Genomic DNA, 11,330 nt, shown 5'->3' with positions numbered 1-11,330 from the left:
AGCTACAAAATTTTAGTTTTAAAATTGAGGCTGTCTTTCTCAGAATAAAGCAGATTTCCAGAATCACCGAAAACTACTCAGTGTTGGCCCAGGGCCTGTGTGTTTGTGCTTACTGGTATCCAAAAGGGAGAAAACGCCTTTCTCTTATGTGCAGATGCCCTTTCAAAGACAACATTAAGATATTATGCCCGTGAGCGGACAGCAATGGTTGCTACGTCCCACCCCAAAGCTTTGTTAGGAACCCCATAAAACCTGGCACATGGTTTGTGACACCCAGTGAAACATTGTGCTTCTTCCATAATAACCTGAGCCCTGCTGCCTGTCATTAAGGGACCTCTCTTATTAAGCATCTCTTTTTAAATGGCTGCCATCATCTGGTCCCAGTGTACATTAAATCCCATTATAATTATAAACACACTTCCCCATAACATCCCTTGCAGATTTCATCTATACTGCCTACCCCCTCAGGGCATCTTTGCACTAATAACAACTCAGATTTGCTATTCGAGTTGACAACATTAGGTTCCAACACCATTTGCAATATGCTGGGGAAAGAGAGTAGAAAAAGCTTTTTCTTCCTCAATCACAAAGATCTGGGGTCACAGTGACCCCAAGGCCTCATGGGCTAGAAGAAATAACCCCTCTTCTTCTCCCTTTGCAGAGTCACTTTCTGCCCTACAGATGAGAGAAAGGGCATACTTAGAACCTGAAAAAGAAATCCAAGTTTATAAACACCAGTATCAGGACTCTATGGGGGAAGAAAATACGGCAATTACTAATCAAAGAAATCATCGTCTTACTTGGTTTTCTGGGCTTCAGCTAACCAGAATCCACACATCATTTGATTATTTCCCCCTCTGTTTTTTGGAGGGGTCATCTTAGGGAGTGACATGAAAGAATTAAGCTTAAAAAAAAAAAAAAAAAAAAAAGGCAGACCAAAGAAAACTATCGACATATGCATTTAAGGCAAATTTAACTGCCTATTTTTACATCATCTGGATCTACTATTAGATATCTACAGTAATGACCTGGATGCATTGTAAAATCCTTTGCCACCAGAAAAGGACACAACTGGTCTGCTGTGTCTTTCTCTAAGGGTCCCAGTGGAGTAAAGAGCTGAGTATATGTAACAGTCTGGGGTAGCCTCCAGTGGCTACCTGGTGTTCTCAGTTGCAGTGGAGACTACTTTTTTCAATTCAAGGGCTTCACCTACTGCATCTCTCCCTGAAAATACTTCATTCCTCACTCATCACAAGGTCCTGGGGAAGTAAGTGCAAAGTAGCTTCTTTTCCCCAAAGGTAGGAGTCCCTGATTTATTATGATAGGAAAGTTTACCTTTAAAATTTTAAATATTTTGGATGTGGTTCTATAGTGTAGCAGTTAGGACGTCTGCTTTACACGGTCCTGGGTTCACACCCCAGCGGAACCACAGACTATGGTCTATGGCCATGCCACCCTAAACAAGCCCAATGTTTGATCTTATGAAGCTAAGCAGGGTTGGGCCTGGTTAGTACTTGGATGGGAGACCACCTAGGAAGGCCATGAGCTATAGGCATACTTCATTTAAAAAAAAGAAATTAAAATATTTTCCAAGTGAAGAGTTGGAACAAAATGAGTTGCAACCTTCCATTAACACTCAATCAGAATACTTAAAACATCACTATAAACTTCTTTAGTTGAAGTTTTATTTTAATTCAAAACTCCCTCTCTAACTTTTGCCTGAAACTTTGAGGAAGGAGAGGAAGTGCAGGGATCCTGTGGGGCCTGATTCATTGGAGAACTATTTGGTCCTCAGCTTGGCTGGCTGTTGCACAGAACTTGGTCTTAGTGGAGTAAGAGGAGAAGGAAAATTAAAAGCCCTTGTTTCCCTTTTCTATCTTGCTAGAGTTTCAGGAAATTTGCAATCGGAATGGCCTGATTCAAAACCTCTTAGCTCCAAAGTTTTATAGTTCTACAGTCTTGGGTTAAGACACTTAACCTCTCTGAGCCTGTCTTCTCATCTACAGCAATGGGGAAAATAATAGTTCCCACATTAATAGGGTTGTTATGAGGATTAAATACAATAACACAGGGAATATGTTAAGATTCATAGTCAGTGCTCAGAATAAGGCATCATTCCTTCTGTCTCCCTCCTGTAGATCTCATAGACCTGATATACCTTCCTCTTCCACAAACTGAGCTCTGAAAGGCTGTTACCAGTGGGAGTTGTATGAGATAAACAAATAAAATCTAGCAATGGTATTCCATCCAAAGGTCCATTCATCTATTCCTCTGTCTTTAGCATGACCTCCCCCCAGACCGAGCTCTTATGTTTTTAGTACCTATCAGAACTGATGTCCCAGCTTCCCTTACAACACCTTTCAAGAAAAATAGGAAAAAGAAATCACTGCAAATAGAGAGAGAGAGAGAGAGAGAGAGAGAGAGAGAGAGAGAGAGAGAGAGAGAGAGTTATTTCTCTTGTAATTTTTCATCCTGGTTTTTTTTAGGCACTGCCATATGAAATCTCTGAACTGGGGATTCTCATCAGCCTTCCAGGGACCCAAGGACATAGCTCTGGCTATAAATGGTGCCAGTTTTGGTGGTGGAGCTGCTGCCGCTTTATCTCGACCAAATAAACCTTATCAAACTGCTGTGCAGCCAGCCTCCAGTGCTAAGTGGAAATGCTTGGAGCCCAATGCTGGCACTCAGCCCACAGCCTTGCCTGCTTTCCTCCTTTTGTTACCTTCTCCACCTCTTAAATTCAGACATTAATCTCTCTTTAACACTTACTAACAAGGGCTGGGCTTTTTAATGGGCAGAGTTTATGAAGCAAGAGAGATTTTCACATAGAGTGGATATATGGCATGGAGGTAGGGGGATCCAGGGCCATGGAAGAATTGTTCTTTCTCTCCCATTGTTTCTAGAGATTCTCTCTTTCTCTGATTTGAGGATTAATAGGAGATTGGGATCAAGGGCTAATTGTGTGCTTCTCTGGCTACTATGCTCCGGAGGGACTGGTAGTGGATGTGGACAGCCAGACAGCAACCTTCAGCAGGCTCCATCTAGGCAGAAGTGCAACAAGTTTAATGATTCTTCTATTTCCCTGGTGAGGCATTAGGAGGGTCTTTTCTCCTCTAACATCCCTCCCCTCTTGCTCTCCTCTTTTTCTTCACTTTCAAGTGCGCTTCTCTGCCCTCTGCTGTCCTCTCCTCTCCCCTGACTCCTGCAGGTCCCCAGCACTTCCTCTGGGAGTAAGGAGACAAGAGCGATGCTTGCTGGGATGGAATGCTCGTCCTTGAGACTACCCCATTAACCCCTCTTGTGAACCCAGACAAGTTCTGATTTGTCAACTCCGCCGTCTAGCCTTTTGTGACGGGAAGCAGATTTTCGCCTGTAGTGGGCTTTTGCGTTTCCATGACCCTACAGTTCCTGGGGCCTGATTCTTCGTCTGGGGGCAGTGCCAGAGGCTCGCATGGGGATGTGAATATTCCGGAAGAGGTTTGACCCACCCGCACGGACAGAATGTGGAGACGCCGCCGGATTCCGTGACTGAAGCCCTGCGTTGCTAAGACTGCGTGACCTCGGAGGCTGACTGCCCTGAGATCCAGGGATGGCGCCCTCCACTCCCACCCTCACTCTCATCCCCATACCCACGCTCCTGAACTTTAGTAATACACCATTATTGGCCTGCACACGGAAAAGCGCTTGCCACCTCTTGCCCCCTACGCTAAGATCCAGGGAAGGGAAGGGGGACGATTCTCCAAGGGGACTTTCCGCTGCTAGAGGACCGGCAGATTTCTTCTGGTTGCTCTACCCCTTGGTTAGTGATTTCAACTCTACTCTCTAAAGGGGAGAGGCCAGCTGAGAGGGGGAGGCGTTTTGGCGGGCCTTCAAGCTTTCACCCACCCCTGAAGACTGCGCTGAGCAGGGCGAAGTTCTCGGGAACTGTTTCCAGCCAGGTTCCATGAGGGGCAAAGCCGAGGGCATGCTCAAGACTGAGAGCGAGAAAAGTTTCTCTCAGGCCCCCAAGGATCGCGACAGCTAAAATGGGGGCGTCCACGTCCAACGACAAATCACCGAGGATCCTGGTTCAACATAGCCTGCTTTCTCTGCGCCTGGAGACTTCTCGCAATCCGGCGGCTCATCGCTCGGAGGCACACCGCAGCTGGGAGGCACAGAAGGCCTGCGCTTGGGCTGGGAAAGCGACCTTCTAAAACTGACGTCGGGGTACAGGGGATGCAACCCCGGGCCCATAGCAGAAGTGAAAGGCGAGGTGACATGCACTGAGTAGGGGCAAACATTGGAGTGGGGGACAAAACTCTGCGCCTGGAGCTGGAGAAACAAAACCCATGTGCAGTAGAAATAAAAAACCTGGGGGTTGAAGGTGGGGGCTGCTCCCCGCACCTCAGCTCCACTGCCTCCACTATGGGTTCAAAGTCCCTGGCACTCCTCTCCACCAGTTCCTTCTTTCCTCTCCGCTTGGCCAGTGAGCAGCGGCCGCCGGCGCCCCAGCAGCAGCTAGATGTCAGGCAAAGCCCGGAGCGCGGCGCGCGGGGAAGGGAAGGGATGGGTAGGGAGTCAAGGGAGGGAGGGGAGGGGAGAGAAGGGGTGGGGCGGGGAGCGCGCGCGGGCTCGGCCGGTGCGGGCGAGGGGGGGGGGGCGTTGTGGGCGGGCTGAGCCTAGGGACGGCGCGGGAGGGGGGAGGGAAGGGGGGGCAGCTGTGGGCAGGGAGCCTGGCTCGGCCGCCAGCACTAAAGATGGAGAGGCGCCGGGGCCTCGCAGGGGAGGGGGCTCGGCGTTGACGTGGGACGCGGCGGAGGCGCCGAAGCTGGTGGTGATTTGCTAACCTCGCAGCAGAGAGGAGTTGAGGGCGATGAGAGCGGGTACTGCGAACTGCCGGGCGATGCCGCCGCTGCCGCCTTGATACCGAGAGCAACAGTTCCCCAGCAACACCCCTCCCGACACAGGCACACACCCCCCAAGAGGCACGCACACCCACCCCACAGCTCCTGGCTTGGCGGCGGTGAGTGGGGGACCGGGGAGGGGCGCACCGCCCAGCGGGATCCGCGCGGCGGAGCGCCCTAAGGCTAGAGAGGTCTGGGGGGCGCGCTCGCTTCGGCCACTCGGCCGCTGGGCTTGTGCCTGATTTTATTCGGTGTGTTCCCTGCCTGCTGGTGCAGCCGTAGCCACCGCGGGTTGGGGGTCGGCTAGAAGGGGGAGCCCCGACTGTCAGCCTGGGCGCAGCTGCCACCTCAACCCTTCCGCTCCAGGGCACTGTCGGGGTGAGAGGTGGGGGCAGAGCAGTGTGCGGGGCTGAGGGCGCGAGCCTAGGGTTGGGCTTTGTACCGCCGGGAGCCAGTGGGTGCTCATATGTATGCGGTCCGGTGCGCGGGCGCGAGACAAGGTTGTGGTTTGCGTGTTTATTCTCCGGCCAGCTGGGAAGGTAGAATCTGAGGATCCGAGGAGTGGATCTGGGGGCAGAAGGGAGCAGGACTGGGACTCGCTTGGGTTTTGTTTTTCTTTGAAAAAACGTGGTGGGCTCTTTTTTTTTTTTTTTTGATCGGACTTGATCCCCCTTTTTTAGGGGGGAGGGGCGGCCGTAGCGGAGCCTCGGAGGGTCTCCAGGGCTCCGGGCCCTTTCCGGCTCTCGGAGGAGCTGGCTGTGGCGCGGGAGCTCGCTGTGCGCTCCTGGCCGCACTCGGTGGGTGCCCCTGCTTTGCACCTGATGCGTTCGGGGTGCCTTTCCCACCCCGGCGCGCCGGCAGCTCGCTAGCACAGCGGCTGGAACACTCCCGCACGCGCTGGAAATGCGCACGGCTTCGCCGGCCCGCGGACCTGCTGGAACGTGCAGACGCGCTCGGTCAAGACTCACTCGTCCGCTCCCCGGGACGCGCGCACGGTGCCTGGGCCGGGCTCGTCGGCTGCTGGCGGCGCCCGCCCGCGGCCTGGGACCCCGCGGGTCGCTCCCGGGGTCACGGCCCTGGGTCGGAGAGGGAGGGCCGGCCCATCCCTTCTCGCCTTTCCTCTCACAACTCTCGCCTTTCCTCCCACAACTCTCGGACCGGCTTTTGTGCTTCCCCTTCGCTGCGGGGTGGGTCCGCCTCCTCAACGCTCTTGTCCAGGCGTCCAGCCCGCCCGTACCCTCGCTTTTCGTCCGGGTCTCTTTCACTTTTACTCTTCCTTAGACCGGCTCCCTTTCCTTCTGCCGTCTGGCTCCCGGGGAAAAGTTGCTTCCTCAAGTTTGCCAAAGACGTCTTCAAGTCTCCGTGGGGCTGGCTGGGAACTAGGGGTGTGTTAGAGCGCGATCGATTCCCGGAGCTCGAGCGGGCTAGCGCCGGCTCTCCCCCGCGGCGGCTGGGCGCTGCAGCCAGCGCCGGTCCGATCGCCGGAGCTAAGAGGCAAGTCCCCACGAGTCGGGGGCACGGCTGACCGGGGGCACCAGGATTTCCCGCAGGACCCAAGGGGCTTGCTTTTAGGAAGGAGTTCGGGTAGCCCAGCTTCCATTCTTTCTGTTGCTCCCTCGTAGTTCTCTGAAACCCCGAAGTCTGCGGGAAAGCGCATAGTGGCGAGGGGAGCATGAATGGCCATCTCTCCCTTGTTGACCTCAGTCCCCACCCCAGGGTGGGCAGCAACAGTGTATTGACTAGCTGTTCTTTTAACCCTTAATGCGTGAGATTTTTGACTCTGGAACCAGTAAGGCTCCTTCTGGGGCAGAGGCAAGTAGTGTTGGAAGAGTGAGGGAGAACCCTTACTCAGCTTTGCTCGCAGTTCGTTTCACTATTGGCCGCAGCAAGGCAGAGGCCAGGAGGGACCTGGGCCTGTGAGGTCTTTCTAGCGCTTTTTAAGACATTCGGGAGTCCTAGAGCCCTGTTATTGATCCTGAACAGCAATCTGGGAGAGGCCTTTGTCTCCCAGCCCTATCTTCCCTTCATACTGATTGTAACTCACACCATAGGTACTGGTGCCAGTATTGCTTCTAGCACCTCCAAGCTGTGTCCAGCATCAATTGCTGCTTCTGGACTTGCCCACTCCTGGGAGCCTGGGCTACACAGTTGGAGTTCATGTACACAGCATGTACACTTCTGGGTCTAAGAGTGCATATTTCTTATGATCTCTCTCAGGTCCTCCATGATCTATCCCACGTTTTATAGATTTTCTTTTTTTTTTCTTTTCTATCCACTGGGCACTTGTGAGCAGGGAGTAGTATGGCATCTTATATAAGCGTGTGCACATGGGTTAACTCTCTGCCTGATGTGTATGCACATGCATGCATACAGTCCAGATTGTGGATTACGTATACAGTAGTTTTGAGGTACCTGTGTATGGAAGTAACCCAAGCTAGTGTGTGGGTTATGGTTGTGTGTTCCTGTTAGTGCCTAAAAAGGGCGTCAGGGTATGGGTCTGTCAGTCCTTTGCAGCCCTGAGAAGAGTAGAAAAACAGAGGCTGATGGTGAGAGGATGGGCATGGAAGAGGCAAGCCCTTGCTCATAGATTTCCTTAGCTGGGCTTGACTTTGCTCTTGGGGCTACTGTAGTGTAGCAGGGTTTAGGAAAACTTTGTTTTGAAGATGAGGTTTGCTCCATAGGAGGTTGAGAGTGAAATTGAGTCCTTAAATTGATTAAAAGAAGAGTTTCATTTACTGATTGCCAGTAAATGCTAGGAACCTCCTGTAACAAATGCTGGCCTTGCACATGATGCCCCCTACTCTCAGACTCAAAGAAAGCCCAGGACTCAGAATACTCCACTGTCATTGTCATTTTGCGTCATATAACAGATGTCATAGGGCGGTGAATTAGGCATATGCTATGGCAGAAACTTCTCTTAGCTCTCATCTGTGGGTTTATAAAGGCAGACCCCTAGATTTCTATTAAAATCCTCGCTCCATTAAAATCTCCAGGACTCTCTTACTGGCTGACTGAGAGAGGTAGGCTATATAGTATTTTTTGAATTCTTACTTTTAGAGACACTGACTAACCTACCTTTTGTTCTCTCATCTCTTTTGCCTCTTCACCCTTTCTTCCCTCTAGCCTTCTCTGTTGGCCCAGGAAACGCACCCTGCCCCACCACGCAGAGCCAGGAAGGAAAGAGAGCCTCATGCCTAAGCCGCGGAGAGCACCATGGATCTGACGAAGATGGGCATGATCCAGCTGCAGAACCCCAGCCACCCCACAGGGCTCCTGTGCAAGGCCAACCAGATGCGGCTGGCTGGGACACTGTGTGATGTGGTCATCATGGTGGACAGCCAGGAGTTCCACGCCCACCGGACTGTGCTGGCCTGCACCAGCAAGATGTTTGAGATCCTCTTCCACCGCAACAGCCAGCACTACACTCTGGACTTCCTCTCGCCAAAGACCTTCCAGCAGATTCTGGAATATGCATACACAGCCACATTGCAAGCCAAGGCAGAGGACCTGGATGATCTGCTGTATGCAGCTGAGATCTTGGAGATTGAGTACCTGGAGGAACAGTGCCTGAAGATCCTGGAGACCATCCAGGCCACAGATGACAATGACACGGAGGCCACCATGGCAGATGGCGGGGCCGAGGAGGAAGAGGACCGAAAGGCTCGGTACCTCAAGAACATCTTCATCTCAAAGCATTCCAGCGAGGAAAGTGGGTATGCCAGTGTGGCTGCACAGAGCCTCCCTGGGCCCATGGTGGACCAGAGCCCGTCAGTCTCCACCTCATTTGGTCTTTCAGCCATGAGTCCCACCAAAGCTGCAGTGGACAGTTTGATGACCATAGGGCAGTCTCTCCTGCAGGGAACTCTTCAGCCACCTGCAGGGCCTGAGGAACCGACTCTGGTTGGGGGTGGGCGGCACCCGGGGGTGGCTGAGGTAAAGACAGAGATGATGCAGGTGGATGAGGTTCCTGGCCAGGACAGCCCTGTGGCAGCTGAGTCTAGCATCTCAGGCGGGATTGGGGACAAGGTTGAGGAAAGGGGCAAAGAGGGGCCAGGGACCCCGACTCGGAGCAGCGTCATCACCAGTGCTAGGGAGCTGCACTACGGGCGGGAGGAGAGTGCTGAGCAGTTGCCACCCCCCGCTGAGGCTGGCCAGGTCCCCCCAGTCCGACCGGAGCACCCGGCACCCACGGCCGAGAAACATCTAGGCATCTACTCCGTGTTGCCCAACCACAAGGCTGAGGCTGTGCTGAGCATGCCCTCTTCAGTGTCCTCTGGCCTCCACGTGCAGCCCACACTGGCCGTCTCCATGGATTTCAGCACCTATGGGGGTCTCCTGCCACAGGGCTTCATCCAGAGGGAGCTGTTCAACAAGCTGGGTGAGCTGGCCGTGGGCATGAAGTCGGAGAGCCGGACCATCGGGGAGCAGTGCAGCGTGTGTGGGGTGGAACTTCCTGACAATGAGGCTGTGGAGCAGCACAGGTAGGCCCCTTGCTAGTCTCACCTGATACCCCAACCCCAGACTTCGACACCCTGCCTTCATACCCAGCTGTTCCTGAGTCATGGCTCCTGCCTCCTCTGTTCTCCCTGTTGTTTGTAAAAATCATTTCTTTTTGAGTCCTAAAGCCAAGAGCACGCTTTTCAAGTGCGGCGAGGGGGCCTAGGGCCTTTCCTAAGCATTGGAGAACTCATGAGTCCAGCTCCTTTTACTAGGCTCTTTCCTCTTTCTGCTTTTGAGTCTGTTATCTTTTTCCTGACAAAGTAGAGGGAGGGAGAAGAGGAAGTGGAATTAAGGATGAAGGTCTCCCATAGCCTGAATCTGGCTGTGTTGCCAGGTTTCAGGTACCTGGGTTCCTTTTCCATCAATGGTTTCTGCCAAGGCAGGCCGTCTGCAGCTCAGGAGGATGGGAGGCACCAGATGCTGCTTAGGCCACAAGGGCAGCTGCAGGTTCCAAACATCTTTCCTGGTGAACATCCATCACCGGGAACGTGGTTTCCTCTTTCTCTTCTCAGTCTCTGTTCCTGTAAACACATTTAGAAGGAGTTGATTTAAATTCAAGGAGGAAGGATAGATACGAGAGTCTTGGTTTTGCAGCCTGCAGAGCCTTTTCTTATCCCACCTCTGCTCATGTTGAGTTAAATGCCACTTTGGGCCAGCATTGGCTTTCCTCTGGCTTCTGTTTCCTTCTCTGTGAAATAACTATCCACTGAGCTCTTATGACATGCCTGGTTCAATACTAAGTGCTTTACATGGAGTCACATTTTTTGTTAGAACAACCCTCCTAGGTAGGTGATGTTCTTTTACATGAGTAGATACTGAGACCTTTTTCCAGGGTCACAGAAAGAGTATGAGGCAGAGGTAGATTCAAATTCAGGTCTTAACTCTCTTGCACTTTGCTGCCTCTTGGAGTCATTAAGTCCTGAAGAGGATCATGCCTGTAGAACAGAGGATTTTGAAAATTGCTTGTGAGAAGTGGAATCAACATGGAGGGAATCAACAGAGTGTTTGGTGTTCACCTGTATCTATCATAACAGTATGCCCATCATTCTACCCTCTAGTCCTGGGTCAGGTGAATGGCGTCAGGAAATTCAGTTTCTGTTGTCACTGTGATAACATTTCCCTGCACACCCTCTTGTCTGCTCTTTGGCTAATTTGCAGAATTCTTCCCATTTGCACCCTTCTCAGTCTACCTGATTTCTCTGTTTCTTATTCAGTCCAGGAGGGGATGTGAGTTAGAAGGTGTGGGGCGGCGGGGGAGAGGCATCTGGAGGTTGGTCTGATTACCCAAGCCAAGCTGGAACCTGCCTGACACTGCTTAATCAGTGGCTCTGAGACTTACCTTGTGGAAAGTGCTGCTGAGCTAAATGTAGCCGGCTTTTTTTCCGATGGGTGTGAAAAATAACCACCACTAAGGTGTGTCTTCTTGATGATTGCACGGCTCAGAAATAGACCAAGGTTGTGTTTGTTTTTTGCTGCTCAAACTTTCCTAAAGAGGAAACCCCCTCCCCAAACTTGACCAGATAGGTTTATCATCTCTGGATGTAAATTATTTCAGTTATGTACTGTGAAAAGCGGGCCGTAGTGGAAAGAAAAATTTTTTTCTGGCTCTCCTTAGGTTCTGGTTGCCTTTTTTTTTTTACCTGAGAAGGCTACAAAAGATATCACTCTTCCAGGAGTTCCAAATTCTCATTCTCCCTTTGGACCTCTGGAGAGGAGCAGAGGGCCTGCTCTGTTATACTTCACAGAGCAGAGGAGGTGAAACTAAAGCTTGGGATTGTTATGTAGCCTTTCTGAGCCTCGTTTTACGTTTTTTAAAATGGAGATGGTCTGTAACAGGTGGTACAGAATTAATGAAGTAATATCTAGAAACCCTAGAGCTGTGACTGGCACATAGTAACTGCAGGTGAAGAACCGGCTCTTCTGTCGCCCATTTTGTTTGGGTCTTAT

The 11,330-nt window shown here is 51.8% G+C and overlaps 1 protein-coding gene across 6 annotated transcripts in view; it reads left to right on the top strand.

Annotated features, from left to right (window-relative positions):
* The first annotated feature begins 4,676 nt into the window (after window positions 1-4,676).
* Window positions 4,677-11,330, top strand: part of ZBTB16 (zinc finger and BTB domain containing 16) — a 178,398-nt gene continuing 171,744 nt past the window's right edge. Inside the window, exons 1-2 of one of the 6 annotated variants that reach the window (XM_016148972.2) lie at window positions 4,677-5,002; window positions 8,007-9,364. In XM_016148972.2, the coding sequence (XP_016004458.1) occupies window positions 8,097-9,364 (1,268 nt within the window). In that variant the 5' untranslated portion in view covers window positions 4,677-5,002; window positions 8,007-8,096. The other 5 variants (XM_016148974.2, XM_036221174.1, XM_016148975.2 and 2 more) reach the window with 5 other exon arrangements.

This window comes from Rousettus aegyptiacus, unplaced genomic scaffold (assembly GCF_014176215.1).
Source record: "Rousettus aegyptiacus isolate mRouAeg1 unplaced genomic scaffold, mRouAeg1.p scaffold_m13_p_5, whole genome shotgun sequence".
Lineage (NCBI taxonomy): Eukaryota > Metazoa > Chordata > Mammalia > Chiroptera > Pteropodidae > Rousettus > Rousettus aegyptiacus.
This window is presented reverse-complemented; position numbering and strand designations above follow the sequence as displayed.